We start from the raw sequence: 16692 nt of genomic DNA, 5'->3' as shown, positions 1-16692 counted from the left end.
ACATTGTTGCAACAAGAATCACCAAGAAAACAAGGTATCTCCCCAATCTTGATGGAGAAACCATCAGAATATGGTGTAATAGAAGGAATAGGAACCTGAATAATTGGACTTGCGAAGCTGCCAAAAAGGATTGAATCTTGCGAAGTTGAAAATTCCAGATCTTGAGTAGAAGTGCTGAGAATTGCAACGTCGTCAGATTCTTCTTCTTCTTCACAACTTTCAGAATCGTAAGCGGAAGCGCAATCTTCATCTTCATCCCTCGGGTATCGCTCTGATACCATGTTATGAATCATGGAATCGAAGGGATAAAGATCATAGATGTCGGCAAGATAGAGTGCATAAGAGTATTCATGAGGAAGATACTCATAGAAATTCATATTGAATGAATATAGATTGATAAAAGAATGAGTAAAATGTACAATGAAGTAGCTTATTTATAGGACAATTTGGAGTAACTAACTCCCTAACTAACTTTCTAACCTCCTAACTAACTTGGTAACCTATCAACTAACTCTAGTTGATTAACTAACTATCTATATTCTTAACACATTTGGAAAAGAAAATTGGGATGGAGTCCCGATTTTCATTTCAATCATATGCCAGGTTTTCAGCGAAAGTTTTGTATGTTGCGAATTTGAAGTTACGGTACAGACTATATAAACTTGAAGTTTAGAATCTTAATTATGTGCCGAAGTACAAGTTAGTGTAGACCCAATATGTTTTCTTATAGTACTTTCCAAAAATTCACCAATGGGTGATAGTAACATGTTAATTAAATAAATAAAAAATGTCTCTGGCTCCTAAATTCATAAGTCATAACAGGCAAACGGTATTGAATTGCATTATAAAAGCATAGTACCTCTTACAACATTCCCATAACTTACACTAATTTTTGACAACTACTATAGGAAAGTATCAAAATATCAAGAAAAATTGTAAAAGAAAAAAAAAATATTAATAAAATTGAATCAAACTTTAAGCCACAATTTTTTACTTAAGGAAAATGTTAACATGTGCACCAAGAGCACATGTTAAGAATACAAATATAGTAATATTCTCTTGTAACTTGTGCATTATACTTTTTAAACATTAAATTCTTTTATGTTAAATCAAGTAATGTTTTAAGCCACAGCTGGCATATCTTTAAGCCATGGATCAAGTGGCTTACCAATTGAATAAACAATGAAACCAATCTCACGTAGCTTATCACAATCAACAACATTCCTTCCATCAAAAACAAATGCTGGTTTTCTCATATTATCATAAATCTTCTGATAATCAAGTTTCTTAAACTCATCCCATTCAGTTAAAATACAGACACCATCTGCATCTTTTGTTGCTTCATAAGCATCCAAAACCACACTCACATTCTTCTCATTTGAAGGAGTACTAGTTGGCTGCAAATGTATAGGATGATCCCAATCAAATTTATTCATCCACAAATCCCTTTGTATTTGATCCTCGGTTACCTGCGGATCGAATATACTCACACGCGCTTTATCACCAAGTAGCCCTTTACACACGTCAATAGCCGGCGTCTCACGTGTATCGCCGGTATCCTTCTTGAATGCAAATCCTAATATAGCTATCTTTTTGTTAGAAACCGTGTTAAACATCGATGCAACTACCCGGTTCACGAACCGACTCTTCTGATAATCGTTGATCTTGATAACTTGTTTCCAGTATTCAGCAACTTCTGGTAAACCATTACACTCACAAATGTAAACAAGGTTTAAGATATCTTTTTGGAAGCAAGAACCACCGAAACCGACACTTGCATTCAAAAACTTCGGTCCGATTCTTGTGTCGGTACCAACCGCGTAGGAAACTTGGTTAACATTTGCACCGGTCGCTTCGCAAAGTGATGACAATGCATTGACAGATGAAATCCTTTGAGCTAAGAAGGCATTAGCAGCTAACTTAGAAAGTTCTGCTGACCAAAGATTTGTTGTCAAGATTTTTCCCTCTGGAATCCATTGAGAATAAACATTTTTCAACGTTTGAATTGCTTTTTCGCCTTCCGGGGTTTCTCTGCCTCCGATGAGCACTCTATCTGGATTGAAAAGGTCTTGAATTGCAGTTCCCTCGGCGAGAAATTCCGGGTTTGACAGAATCTGAAATTTGATACCTTTTGCATTGTGTGTCATAATTTTCTCTATAGCTTCAGCAGTTTTGACAGGAACAGTTGATTTCTCTACCACAATTTTGTCGGACTTGGAAACATCGGCGATCATCCGAGCTGCATTCTCCCAATATGTTAAATCAGCTGCTTTTCCAGCTCCAAGACCGCGAGTTTTTGTCGGCGTGTTGACAGATACAAACACTATGTCGGCTTCATAGACATGTTTTTCAACTTCAGTGCTGAAGAAAAGGTTCTTGCCACGACATTGCTTTACTACTTCATCAAGACCTGGCTCATAGATAGGAAGCTTATCACTGTTCCATGCTGCAATGCGCGATTTCGAGATATCGACGACCACTACTTCAATGGATGGACACTTTAATGCAATGACTGCCATTGTTGGACCTCCCACATATCCAGCACCAATGCAGCAAATCTTAACCATTTTTTCTTTTCAAACCTATCCAATGAGGGATTCAAATGTGTCAGTAAAAACAGTTATGCAGCAAAAGCTAACTCGAAATATGCTATATCAAGATCATTTTAAATAGAGGTTGCAATAAAGTTTTGATCACGTCGGGATCCTTCATATTGCGGAAAATTACAATTAAATGCGGCTGATAACGCCTCAGAAACCATTAAATATATCATGGCCAAGATTGCGGTAGCCAACCTTTTATTTGAAATCTTTCAACCATTGGCTTTATAGTGACATGACATTGATGTCATGAAACAATAATTTGTTCAATTTCTTCTATAATCACAAAGCAATTACCAAAACAAATCAAAAAATGATCATAGAAGAATATAGATCTATATAACACATGCAATCATGGATGATGATTTGGTGAAAACTTCCATGACTACAAGTTGACTATTCATTGACCAATCTTAAACAAAGTCTCTTAGTAGATCTAACATTAACTAATTTGGGTTGCATCCTGTCACAATTTCACACATTCACGCAGTCATCACATCAATGCCTGTTGGTTCAAGATCGGACGGTCTAAAATTTCAAGTTCAGTAGTTTAGAGTAAAAAAAAGTCGAAATTTACTTGCTTTCTGCACTGTTTGAAATCGAACCAACGACCATCAAAATGTTGACTGCGTGTGTGTGATTGTGACGGTAAGCAATTCAAATCCAACATTAACTAGAGAAACAAAAAAGTTGAGATTTATTCAACCAAAATCCAATAAATTCCAAAGAGCTTCATATCAAAACACACAACAGAGCTATTGAATAAAAGATAAAAAATTGAATAACTTACTATACAAGAAACTTAAAATAACCGAAGATCTATAAACTATTAAACAAATCAGAATCAAACCCATTAATCACCAAGAACTAACTACACTCCATAACACAATCATATTGAAAAAGATTCAAAATTTCTCAAAATCTTGAATAAAATAAACAATGTGAGAAAATGGGGTGTCTAGTTTTTACCTGCAAGGATGGATAAACAATCTCTTAGACTAAGAAAGAAATTAAGGAGCACAGAAAAGAATGAGATATAAATATATGTGTAATTAAGAGAAGGAACATAAAGTTTATATATACCAAAAGCAAATATATGTTTGGTAGGTGCAATTACCAAAATGGACAAACTTTCTTTGTGAAAGCAATGCATTTGGTGGATAGAAGCTTTCATATGTATCATGGTGGTGGTTCAAACTTCTATAGTGAAAGTGAGGGCAAATTTGGGAAAATGGAGAATTTGATGTCATAAAAGAGTTCAGTTTCATCCTCTTGGGATTGTGTGTGGCTATCACATGTCACTGACTGCACCAAATAATAGGCTTTCATATCAGTCTATTAGGCTTTACTAATCTAATTTATATATTATTCTTAATGATTTTTTTCCTAAATCCACACGCTTTTACTAATCTATTTATTATTTCTATATTATTGTTAATGTATTTTGCTAAATTCATACGCAAAAAGTGCTGCTGGTTATGTAGAATACCCAAAACCTATGTTTAAAAGGATACAATAGCCTCAGGCCACTGGCAGTAGAAGGTTACTTTGGTCCTTCTAAAGTTTGTTTCATTTTATTTGATTTTTTATTCATTTTGCTTGAAATGGTTGACTTGTGCCTTTTTAGCTATATGTAGTACTGACATAGGAATGTTCGGTGTCTGACACTGGCACGTGTGATTTGTTACATTCAATTTTTCTATTTTCTCAAATTTTTAGAGATGTCGGCGTATAGTGTACGTGTCTATGTTAGTACTTCATATACGAATATTGTTTTTGAATTTCAATGAATGTGTTTTTAGTACTATTGGAGGAAGGATGTGGAAGAAGAAGCAGAAGCAGAAGGTAAAAGTGACTAGCCAGAAACCATTCATGCTAAGAACTGAGGTAATTGATGAAACAATTAATTAGTTTTTTCATTGAAAGTTTCTTCAAATTTTTCAGTTCCATATTGGTGATGCATTGCCAATAATGCCATTGTAGCAAAGAGGAAAGATGAAAGCGGAAAAACTTATGAAGAAGGTAAAAGATATTTTGACAGAAGAAGAAAAGATGAGAATACCTATTGCACAAGCTCTTCCATGGACAGTATATGAACCCGAGGTAACGTCATTTTTCTCATATAATTCTCATAGTTATTGACAATATATGAATCTATGATAATTCTATGGTAGCCTCTGCTTGTCCATTAGTCTGAGCATTCTTTTGTTACAGTGTTTGATAAAACCTCCGGCGAAAGAAAGCACAAAGCCTATTGATGTGAAGCTTCGTAGTGATATGAGGGCAATTGGTCGCGCTGAATTTGATCATCAGGTGCATCTTTCAATCTATTACTAATCCCTTTTATTTTTTTACACATCATGAAGTGTAAAATTGATGAATGTTTAATTGTGTAGGTAGCTAAAAAATTGAGTTTGATAGAACAACAGAAAATGGAAATGGAAAGACAAAAAATGGTACAATATCTACCAACTTAACATCTCAAATCAATAAGAGTCCTTATTTTGAGTTATCATGTTTCCTTTTTTATTTGAAATGTTGGCGGAGTCTTGTGTATATTATAAGTTTTGTGTGTGTCATCTTTGCGCAGGGGCCATGCTAATCTTTGTGTGTATACTATGAGTTTATTAATTATGACATATTGTCAGTGTAATAAGTTTTATGCTTTTAGGAAATCACAAAAAATCATATCCGTGATTTTAGAAGTTATGGTTAAAGTTTTATGATTTGACGATTATGGTTGATTGATAATGTAAAAAATCTTTACATTGACAATGTATATTTGATTAAATTTGTATATTATATATTCCCTTACAGTTGGCTGAAGAGGAAGAGATTCGGAGATTGAGGAAGGAACTCATTCCAAAAGCGCAGCCTATGCCTTATTTCGACAAACCGTTTATTCCAAGGAGGTATTGGTCGATCAATATCATGATGAACAATCTAATATTTTTAGCAATTTCTTTGGCATATCATTTTGAGGTAGGGATTTCACATAGTTACTCCGTGCCACAATTATTGATCTTGGTCATTAGAATCAACGGCCAAGATTATTTAAAGCTGATTTGATGAAAGGTGTAGATTTGTAATGTGAACCAATGATCGAGATCAATTAATGTGTAACGCGTGCATTTTGCACAGCAGTAAATCGGGATCCCCTATTTTGGTCTCTTTTTGGCTCATTATTATTGATGATATATTTCGCAAGTGCACGAAAATCACGCAGTAATAAAATATCGATCCACAGGGATTGTGTGATCAAACTAGTCGAATCGTGTTCATAGACATTATACAGAAAATACACATAAATTGGGGGTACGTTGAGTAATGAATTGCTAGAAAATGTGCTTTGATAAATTGGAAAAGCGAGGTAGAATCATCGGAATCATCTAGTCTATAGCTAACCGCATGCAACCTACAATGTCACAAGATCTACTCAAGTGTTCACAACTAGATCGACAAATTAGTGAATCGCAATCTCTTGTCAAAATCCACTCTATTCGTTGTCGATACTCCCCCGATCTCTCGGGCGGAAGCTACCTACAACGAATGATGTTAACGCGCGTCAATCGTTCGCTACACTCTATGCCTCAATCTCTCGACCGGAGACACTCGAGTGCTCAATACAATTCAGTTCAGACATTAAATCAATACTCTCGCACGTGACTTAACTCAAAATCATTATAACACTAATGAAGGATTATAAAGCATTAGAAACAGACTTGAATTGAATGAACACTATAAAGAGAGTATGATCTTACACAATTGCAGGTTACATTCAGCTGAACTACATCCTAAACTATCCTAGATTCTACCTCCAAGGAGTTTAGCTCCTCATCGTTCTTCGTACGCTTCCTCGCTTCATCGCCACGGCTTGTGAATCCATGATCTGATGCGCTTGGAGCTCTCCGCTGGAGTGTTGAATCACGATCTTCAAGTTCCAAAACCAGAATGTAGTGAAAAGATGCAGAATTTTCCAACCCGAAAACAGAATTATGCAGAAAATATATATACAGAACGCAACCACGCCGCGCGCCAGATCCATCACGCCGCGCGTGGTTGCAAATCCATCAACTACGCCGCGCGTGGTAACAGAATCACGCGGCGCGTGATCAAGTCAGAGGCAATCTTCTTCTTCAATCAAGACTTCACGCCGCGCGTGGTCCAAAGCTACGCCGCGCGTGGTTGCAAGTCAGAGAGCAATCCAGTTCCTGCACAAAGGTTCACGCCGCGCGTGGTCAGTTATCACGCCGCGCGTGATCAGAGTAAAAATCTTGGCTCCCTGTAAGCTCCATCACGCGGCGCGTGATGGGCTACGCCCCCAGCGTAGTGAAAATCCTCCATTTCCTGCAGTTTTTCCTGTTTTCTTGCAAATCAAGTAATCAAGCTAATGGTTAGATTTCTCTCATATTTATTGCTAAAAACCTACTAAAATGTATCTAATGTTGCTAAAATAGGCATGGAATAGAGAGTGTGACGATTTGTCATCACAACCCCAAACTTGAACCTTTCCTTGTCCTCAAGGAAACAACTTTTACCTCAAGCTTTTGTGTCAAGACCTTGGCATTTTCCTTAAATTCACCCGAATCATACATACGTGAGACTCACCTGATGATCAATGATCCTCCTGCAAACAATGCTCAATTGCACAACCGTTCCCGCAAGACATTTTCAAGTAATTCACACTTTTCGACCAAAGCTCTATGATTTCATCACACTACTCACATGCACTCTTCAGTTTTTGGTAATTCACTCAAATCAACACATCAATGCAAGTCAACAATAATTTTGCAAGTCATCTAAGAATTCATTCGGTTCACTTTGTGCACACACATTAGAGGACTTTTAGGGTTATAACGTGGCTTGGCTAGGGTGGATGGTGACATTTTGGGATAAGTAGTAGAAAAACTTGGAGTTAGATCCCCCTAAGGTCAAAAATATTTCATAAACCAAACCCCCTTTTTCCTTTGAACTATAGTGGACTAGAGAACTTTTTTTTTCAATCATCAACCAAAGTTTTGCAATTCTTTTGAATTCAAGGCTATCACTTCTTTTTGTATATATTTTTTTTCTTCTTTTCACATTCATCTCTTCTTTCCTTGCCTTGCAATTTGTTGAAAATTTTTTCAATTTTTCAAATCAAAACTTTCATAAGTTCTCTAGTACCCTCACCCCAAACTTTATTTGTTGCTAATTCCAAAAAGCAACCCCAAACTTAGTAGTGAGCAATGCGCATCAACCACTAATTAGGTGCCTAACCTCCAAGAAAGTCATTCCTTTTTTTTTCATCAAAAATTTCTTAAGGTTTTGCAAAAATACATTTTCTTTTTCAGCTCAAAATGGTTAAGCAAAGGATAAGTCTAAGTAAGGGTGGATAGAAAGGCTCAAAGGTACCAAGAAACATGCCTCGTGTGTGCTACAAAAGTACCAATCAAATACAAAGACGACACGCAAAATCGAGAGACAATACACGAGTGGATATCACACATAGAAGAAAAAGGAGTGTTTGGCTCAATACCTCTCGGTTGGGTCGAACCAAAGAACCGGTCAAAAAGTGTGCGTTCCCCTCCTTTGCCTCTTGATCTCATGAGTGCAACAAGCTATTGCACTGCAAGTTTCACATATCACACACGGAGAAAATCAAGTAATTGATACTCAAGTGACTAGAAAGAACATGCCAAAATGTTGAAACAAACTCTAGAGGAAAAAATCATTCCACAATTAAACAAAGGAGGATTCAAATTCAAGTACAAAATAAAAATATCCAGCCAATATCCAAGCAACATCAAATATTATTACAAACCAAACAAATAAAAGACAATGAAGTAAAGATAGAGATAGAGTAGTAGAGTAGTAGCAGCAGCAGCAGTAGATCAGAACCAACAACATCAAACCGCATCATCCGGCTGGCCAGTGAAGTAGTTTGTGAACGGGCTATTCAAATTCAAATTCAGCCCATCCACATCCAGCATTTCCCTTTCCATTGCAGCAGCCTCATCCTGCTCAACCCGGCGTCGCCTCTCGATCTCAGCCAACTCAGAAGTTCGCAGACCTGAATTATAAGCTTGTCTGGCCTGAAATGAGTTCAGCTCCCTCGCCTGATGCGCCTCCCAATCAGTATCAACGGGATACAAAGTCCCAAAAGTAGGAGGAGGGAAGGTAGACCGGTAAGTCATCGCCTCGGTGTACATGGAAGAGGCGGTATCAAAGTAGAGATTAGGCAGCCCGGAATATTGAGAAATTTCCATTTGGTGCAACATGGAAGCAAGCTGATTCATATCATGAGAGTACCGAGGAGGGGCATGGGCCGGTATTTCTTGATATTCATTTGCCGGATCCCCTTGTTGATCCGGATGGTTACCCTCTTCAAACCGGTTAATTTCTTCCTCCTCCCTCAAAGCTTCCTCTCTCGCGGCATTCCCCTCACCACGGGGCACAATAGGTCCTCTCTCAAACTTTTTGATGAAGTATGATAAAGACAATGGACGGACGGGATGAAGATCACCTTCTTGCACATTCATGGGAACATTATTCGCCCTACACAAAGCAGCGATGAGATTACAATGTCCCAAAGTAAAGGTCGGATTCGGATGATTGGCTATCTCATGAAGATCTTTTTGTAACCAATACCCAAGATTAATAAACTTCCCTTCCACCAACAATCGGACCGCGTGCGCATTATCCAGCTGAATTTCTGAATTGTTGCCAACAACCCTCACATTTTTCAACCAAAATTCACCCCAAGCTCGGTGAACCGGATTAAAACTTGTTAAGCTCAACCTTCTAGGAAGAGAAGCTGCAGAATGGGGTAGCCACATTGCTCCCGGACGACACACAATATTCTTTAGTTCCTCCCTAACTTCGATCCCACTCTTGTCAATCCTTTCTCTATCACGCAAGAGTTCACACACTCCTCCAGCAGCACAACCAAGCAGATTATTTATAGTTTCAAAAGAATAACTCACTTTAACACCCCTAACCACAGAAACATACTCCGGAAACATTGGTTGATCCGGTAAATAGGCATTTGCAAAGAATTCCCTAGCCCACATCTGATTTCCAGGATTCATTTCATCTTTAATCATCAATTTATTAAATCTCTCCCATCCCCTAGACCTTATCTCATTCCCTAACTCGGCTACACCCTTCAACAAATCTTCCCCAAAACCCTTCTCTTGATTAATGGTAAAAGTTCGAATTTGTGAGTACCTTTTCTCATGAACTTCGCTGATGAAGTGGGGATGAACCTGTGGCCGAGTCACATTGCTCCGGCGAGGAGGAGATGCTTGAGCAGACCGAGAAGATTGGCCCTTGCTTGCACTCATCTTCGTTCTTGGTTTCTTCGGAGGCTCTTGTGGTGGATTAGCATCACTCTTCTTCTTTCCCTTTCCGGTTAGCCTAGTCAACATCTTGCTATTGTAGAGATTGAAATGGGTTAATTTGGGACAATGGTGAAATGAGGGATGAAATGAGGGATTTGGAGTGGAATTAGGAGTGGGTGATATGGGTGTAATGTGAATGTGAAGGAGATGGATGATTGGAGGTGATTAGAAGTGAAATTGGAGAAGTTTGGAGAGTGAAAATGGGTTGTCAATGGAGTTTTCTGTGTGGGAAACCGTGTGAATTGATGATGGGACGGATGGAGTGGTTGAGAAGATGAAGAAATTCAAATTTGACACGCTTTCCTGTGTAACCACGCCGCGCGTGACCCCTGCTACGCCGCGCGTAGTACCAATTGTAACGGTCAAGAACTTCTTTCAAACAGGCCACGCCGCGCGTAATCACCATCACGCGGCGCGTAATCACCTAGTCAGAGACTCCATATTTCTCCAGTCTTCACGCCGCGCGTGATATACCCCCTACGCCGCGCGTAATGCCTTCTGAAAACTTCCTCCTCTGTGATGAAGGATCACGCCGCGCGTGATTGTACTGCGCCCCCGGCGTAGTAGAACTCTGTTTTGCCCTGTTCTGCTTTCGTCCTTGCTTCTGCTGCACACCTACCTACATACTTCAAAAGAAAACACACTAAAACATTAAAAACCGTTGGGTTGCCTCCCAACCAGCGCTTGTTTAACGTCCCGATGCTTGACGTTCCATGCCCCTAAGGGTCACGGAGAAGAAGTGCCACCATGTGGCAAGTAGTGTGCATTCCAAGGTAACTTAAGAGCATGTTTAACAATATGATCATAAACCTGGATTTTAAAACATTGTGGGTCTCCATCATCACACTCCATCTTGTCAAAAACATTGAACGTGACCTGCTGATCATCGGTCCTTAGCATGAGTTCGCCCATCTCTACGTCGATTAGGGCACGGCTAGTTGCTAAAAAGGGTCTACCCAGTAACAAAGGTTCCCATTCCCTAGTTTCTTCTATGTCTAAGACCACAAAATCCGCGGGAAACACAAACCCAGCCACCTTAACCAACACATCATGGAGAATACCTTCCGGATGCACAACCGATCTATCCGCCAAAGAGAGACTCATCTTTGTCGGCTTTGCTACAGCTCCCGGTATCTTCTTCATCATCGATAACGGCATCAAATTAATGCTCGCACCCAAATCACACAAAGCTTTTTCAATGGTGAGCGTTCCAATAGAACAAGGAATTGTAAAGCTCCCCGGATCTTTCTTTTTCTGAGGTAGCTTCCGTTGAATGAGGGCGCTGCACTCTTCCGTCATACTTACCATTTCATCATCCAATGGTTTTCTTTTCTTTGTGAGAAGCTCCTTCAAAAACTTTGCATAACTCGGCATTTGCTCCAAAGCCTCAACTAAAGGTATAGCCATCTCAAGCTTATTCAACACCTTCATGAACTTCTTGAACTCCTTCTCCCGCTCAAGATTCTTCACTTTCTTTCTCCTAGGAAAAGGCATCCTAGCATATGGTGATTCGTCAACTCCTTTACCTTTCTCAACCTTCTTACTCTCTTTTTCATTTGCCTCCCTCTGTTTTTCAACTTCTTCTTTCTCATCCTCACTAATCTCAACTTCCTTAGACACATTTTCCTTTTCTACTTCTCCCTCATATCTCTCATTTTCAACCACAACTTCTTGCTTATTTTCAACTTCTCCCTCAATGACCTTCTTTTTCAAGGGTTTCTCCACAACTGGCCTTTCCGGAATCTCCCTACTCCTCAACGTGATTCCATTGCAAGTTTCATTTTTCGGATTATCATGAGTGTTTCCACCGGAACCTCCTTGGTTTTGCAACATCGAGAACTGTCTTGACAGCTGACCCATTTGCACCTCAAGATTCTTTATAGAAGCTTCATGATTCTTGTTAGAAGTTGCTTGACTCGATTTCATCGCTTCAAAGTTGCTTTGGGTCATGAGCATGAACTGATTTAGAGTCTCTTCCATCCTGGATGGAGGCCTTTGCTGCTGTTGCTGTGTACCTTGACTTTGCATACCATTCCCCCATCCGGAACCGTTGTTATTATTGTTGTACGGCTTCCGAAAATTGGCCAAGTAGCGAGCCTCCTCTGAACCCTCCGGGAAGCATCCGCCATTAGGGTAGTCCTGCAAACAAAAATCACAGCGCACATTGTCAATTTTACCTATTGGAGAAGATTGAACTTGTGGATTGGACAGCAGCTTCATCATTGCTTCCATTTGGCTAGTCATGAGCTTTTGCTGTGCCAATAGAGCTGTTTGAGTATCCAATTCCAGCACTCCGCCTTTCTTTTTGGCTCCCCTATCATTAGTAGCTCTATACTCGTTTTGAGCCATGCTTTCAACCAACTCTCTTGCTTCAGTTTCGTCACGGTTCTTCAACGAACCACCGGCTGATGCGTCAAGTATCATTCGCGTTTGAGCCCTCAAACCTTGGGTAAACATTTGCATCTGATTGTGGCCATCGAAACCGTGATTCGGACACCTCTTAAGACAGACTTTGAACCTTTCCCAAGCATCATACAACGTTTCACCATCCGCTTGTTCGAAGTTGCTAATTTCAGCCCTTCTTTCTAGAAACTTATGAATAGGAAAGTAACGATCCAAGAACTTCCGCTCCAGCTGTCTCCAAGTCTCAATCGTTCCGGCTGGTATCGTGTCTAACCAATCTTTAGCACGGCCGGTGAGAGAATGCTTGAATAACCTAAGCCTTTTGTCCGATTCGCTCACCCCCGGTGGATCGGTATAGTCGCATGCTTCATAGAAGTGAGACAAGTGTAAATTCGGACATTGAGCTTCCGAACCTGAATACGGATTCTCTTTTAAGGCGGAAAGGACCGTGTTCTTGATGTCGAATGAAACAGGATTCGCCGGCTGAAAGCCTTGGTTTGCCAACGCGTCATTGTCTCTCCTTCCATAATCACCAAGGGTACGCCTTGGCGGTTGAGGAACCGGTGGAACCTGTTCTTCCTCCATTGTTGCTGAATTCTGTCCTTGACAGTCCGGTGTATCCCTTAGCAAAGCTGTTCCCCTTAAAGCTTGAGCTTCCCTTGTTGCCTTTCGAATTGCGCGAGCTGTCTTTTCAATCTCCGGATCAAATTGCAGCTCTTGTGGACCTGTTCTCCGCATGCACAATGAAACACACAAGTAGAACGCTCCGGGAGAAAAATATAAAACAGAAAATAATCAAACAAACACAGAAAATATGAACACTATTGCCTAGTTGAATCAATCACAATCCCCGGCAACGGCGCCAAAAACTTGATGATATATTTCGCAAGTGCACGAAAATCACGCAGTAATAAAATATCGATCCACAGGGATTGTGTGATCAAACTAGTCGAATCGTGTTCATAGACATTATACAGAAAATACACATAAATTGGGGGTATGTTGAGTAATGAATTGCTAGAAAATGTGCTTTGATAAATTGGAAAAGCGAGGTAGAATCATCGGAATCATCTAGTCTATAGCTAACCGCATGCAACCTACAATGTCACAAGATCTACTCAAGTGTTCACAACTAGATCGACAAATTAGTGAATCGCAATCTCTTGTCAAAATCCACTCTATTCGTTGTCGATACTCCCCCGATCTCTCGGGCGGAAGCTACCTACAACGAATGATGTTAACGCGCGTCAATCGTTCGCTACACTCTATGCCTCAATCTCTCGACCGGAGACACTCGAGTGCTCAATACAATTCAGTTCAGACATTAAATCAATACTCTCGCACGTGACTTAACTCAAAATCATTATAACACTAATGAAGGATTATAAAGCATTAGAAACAGACTTGAATTGAATGAACACTATAAAGAGAGTATGATCTTACACAATTGCAGGTTACATTCAGCTGAACTACATCCTAAACTATCCTAGATTCTACCTCCAAGGAGTTTAGCTCCTCATCGTTCTTCGTACGCTTCCTCGCTTCATCGCCACGGCTTGTGAATCCATGATCTGATGCGCTTGGAGCTCTCCGCTGGAGTGTTGAATCACGATCTTCAAGTTCCAAAACCAGAATGTAGTGAAAAGATGCAGAATTTTCCAACCCGAAAACAGAATTATGCAGAAAATATATATACAGAACGCAACCACGCCGCGCGCCAGATCCATCACGCCGCGCGTGGTTGCAAATCCATCAACTACGCCGCGCGTGGTAACAGAATCACGCGGCGCGTGATCAAGTCAGAGGCAATCTTCTTCTTCAATCAAGACTTCACGCCGCGCGTGGTCCAAAGCTACGCCGCGCGTGGTTGCAAGTCAGAGAGCAATCCAGTTCCTGCACAAAGGTTCACGCCGCGCGTGGTCAGTTATCACGCCGCGCGTGATCAGAGTAAAAATCTTGGCTCCCTGTAAGCTCCATCACGCGGCGCGTGATGGGCTACGCCCCCAGCGTAGTGAAAATCCTCCATTTCCTGCAGTTTTTCCTGTTTTCTTGCAAATCAAGTAATCAAGCTAATGGTTAGATTTCTCTCATATTTATTGCTAAAAACCTACTAAAATGTATCTAATGTTGCTAAAATAGGCATGGAATAGAGAGTGTGACGATTTGTCATCAATTATATTTTGATTTGAAGGTCAATGAAGCAGCTAACTATACCTGAAGAACCAAAGTTTCACATACCAAACCATAAGAAGTTGATCAAGTGCTTATCATTCAAAGAAATGAGATCATACTCTTTTGCTGATGAGAATGTTGATGATTCTAGTGGTCATTTGCTGATGTGGAGAGAAATATTCAATTTGTATAGGGATGAGCAAAATTAATTGTAAATTTTGGTGTTGCCTTTGATCAATTGTAGTGCAATAATTTTTTTTCCTTACGGTGTTGTGTCAAAGTGGATACTTTTCCAAATCTCCCATCGAGTAGTTGGAAGAAACAATATGTAAACTAAACTAATTGTTCAGAAATGATTGTCTTAGATATGATGATGATGATGATGATGATGATTCAGCTGGTAGGAGTTGTAGATGGTGAAGATGAGATGATTTCTCGGTCTTTATGGGGGAAAAGGTACCTGCAAAAATGTTAGCACTACAATGCTCAAGTCAGTATTTGAATGAGATAAAAGAGAGTGTAAATTGGAGCGCAGATGTCATACATAGGGATTGATGTATGAATGCTTATATATAGGAGAATATTAGGGTTTATAGTATAGTGGAGTCCCCCATGTATAGAGGTCTGCCACATATAACACCTGGATTATTCTTTGTTTTGGGGGAACGTTTGGATATTGGGATCGTATAGTCCTTATCCGTGCTTGTGTATTGATACCGTGGTCATTTGTGCCACGTGTTATTTTTATTCCTTTTTGATTGGCCTTGATGTGTGTTGGGTTTTTAGCAGATCCAGAACATAAAGAGTTATTATCATAAAATATGGTGAGTTATATTGAGTTTTATTCACCACAACAACTCTACTTTTTTGAATGTATTGAAATTTGAGAAGTCGTGAGTCTTGAGAAGAATTTGAGAAGTTTGCAATTTTGCTTTGTAAAAATTACTATTAAGTAATAAATTCTTATTGTGAATTGTTTTGCTTATATTTTTGCTCTCTGTGCGGAGTTTTTTCTCTTGATATCATCACATGGACTAGGGATTAAAACAACTTATGTTCGTCCTGTGACCTTAGCTCAATTGACAGAAAATTACATTATATATGTACGGGGTCGAGGTTCGAACCCTGATCATCCTACTTATTCATTTTAAGAGTAGAATTTCTAGCCACTACATTACTGGACAAAAAAGTGGGATAACTTTGGTACATGTATTATCTGCCAAAGTAGGAGCGAAACTGAAAAAAGAAAAAAAAAAACTTGTAGTGAGACATATGCATGAGTGTGACAACAGCCACTAGGCTATCGTTCTAATTTAATAATCTTGCGCACCAACAAATATATACAGTAAACATTTAAATTTTTTTATAAGTCTTGACAAAAAAAAATTTATAAGTATCAAGAATATTGTAGTAATTTTTCATTTTTTTTCACTTGCCTATTGTATTTTTAGTTACTATTTATATATATATTTATGCAATGTAACCTCACTTATAAGGTATTATTATCTCCATGCTATAATAAATTATAAAATTGATAAAATTACTAATTTGAGTAGTAAGAGTATTGATTATGAAACTAAAAAAAAAGTAACTTTGTATAAAAAGAACTGGTATAAATAACAATTTATATATTATTTATGGAGTTGGGATCTGTTGACACCAACTAGTTTGAAATCAAATGTTACACATCTTAATAACAGTTTAACCGATATAAATTTTATAAAATTCATCGTTGGATTGAAAGTTTATATCATACAGATCATTTATGTAAAATTTCAAATAAATCCAAAATCATTTGATATGTTATTGAGATACATCAAAATTAACGATTTTTTTTAAATGTCGTTAATCTTTATGTGTCTCAATAATATATCAAATGATTTTGGATGATTTTGGATTTGTCTGAAATTTTACATAAGTGATCTATATGATGTAAACTTTCAATTCAATTGTGATTTTTAGAAAATTTATATCGGTTAAAACGTTATTGAGAAGTGTAATATTTAGTATCAAACTAGTTAATGTCAACGAATCCTGACTCATGATCTTAACCAACTTATTAAAATGCATGGATCCGTACGTACCTGACCTCATCCACACTTGATTCCGCCTCTGATTCCATTATTACAAAGCAA

At 38.8% G+C, this 16692-nt stretch overlaps 2 protein-coding genes across 3 annotated transcripts; one reads left to right on the top strand and one right to left on the bottom strand.

The window, feature by feature from the left end:
* Positions 1 to 968: 968 nt before the first annotated feature.
* LOC123907392 (UDP-glucose 6-dehydrogenase 1-like) lies at positions 969 to 3660 on the bottom strand. 2 transcript variants are annotated; one of them, XM_045957649.1, is made up of 3 exons: positions 3570 to 3660; positions 1110 to 2582; positions 969 to 1003 (listed from the first exon to the last, which is right to left on the bottom strand). In XM_045957649.1, the coding sequence occupies exon 2, from the start codon at positions 2565 to 2567 to the stop codon at positions 1122 to 1124; it is 1446 nt and encodes a 481-aa protein (XP_045813605.1). In that variant the 5' UTR covers positions 2568 to 2582; positions 3570 to 3660; the 3' UTR covers positions 969 to 1003; positions 1110 to 1121. The 2 variants fall into 2 exon arrangements, with proteins under 2 accessions (XP_045813605.1, XP_045813606.1); XM_045957650.1 differs by lacking the exon at positions 3570 to 3660 and having other exon boundaries at positions 1110 to 2881.
* A 741-nt stretch (positions 3661 to 4401) lies between these two features.
* LOC123907391 (protein TPX2-like) lies at positions 4402 to 15315 on the top strand. The gene is made up of 6 exons (XM_045957648.1): positions 4402 to 4487; positions 4584 to 4703; positions 4815 to 4913; positions 4997 to 5056; positions 5418 to 5512; positions 14577 to 15315. The coding sequence occupies exons 1-6, from the start codon at positions 4419 to 4421 to the stop codon at positions 14764 to 14766; spliced, it is 633 nt and encodes a 210-aa protein (XP_045813604.1). The 5' UTR covers positions 4402 to 4418; the 3' UTR covers positions 14767 to 15315.
* The last annotated feature ends 1377 nt before the right edge of the window (positions 15316 to 16692 follow it).

The sequence above is a fragment of the Trifolium pratense genome, linkage group LG2, assembly GCF_020283565.1.
Source record: "Trifolium pratense cultivar HEN17-A07 linkage group LG2, ARS_RC_1.1, whole genome shotgun sequence".
Classification (NCBI taxonomy): Eukaryota; Viridiplantae; Streptophyta; class Magnoliopsida; order Fabales; family Fabaceae; genus Trifolium; species Trifolium pratense.
The sequence above is the reverse complement of the archived record's forward strand: the minus strand, read 5'-3'. Positions and strand labels throughout refer to the sequence as shown.

Excerpts from the sequence above, each read along its gene's own strand:
- LOC123907391 (XM_045957648.1), top strand. The coding sequence starts at position 4,419 with ATGTGGAAGAAGAAGCAGAAGCAGAAGGTAAAAGTGACTAGCCAGAAA. Across the intron at positions 4,704-4,814 it reads GGACAGTATATGAACCCGAG|TGTTTGATAAAACCTCCGGC; the intron begins GTAACGTCATTT and ends CTTTTGTTACAG. Across the intron at positions 4,914-4,996 it reads GCGCTGAATTTGATCATCAG|GTAGCTAAAAAATTGAGTTT; the intron begins GTGCATCTTTCA and ends TTAATTGTGTAG.
- LOC123907392 (XM_045957649.1), bottom strand. The coding sequence starts at position 2,567 with ATGGTTAAGATTTGCTGCATTGGTGCTGGATATGTGGGAGGTCCAACA.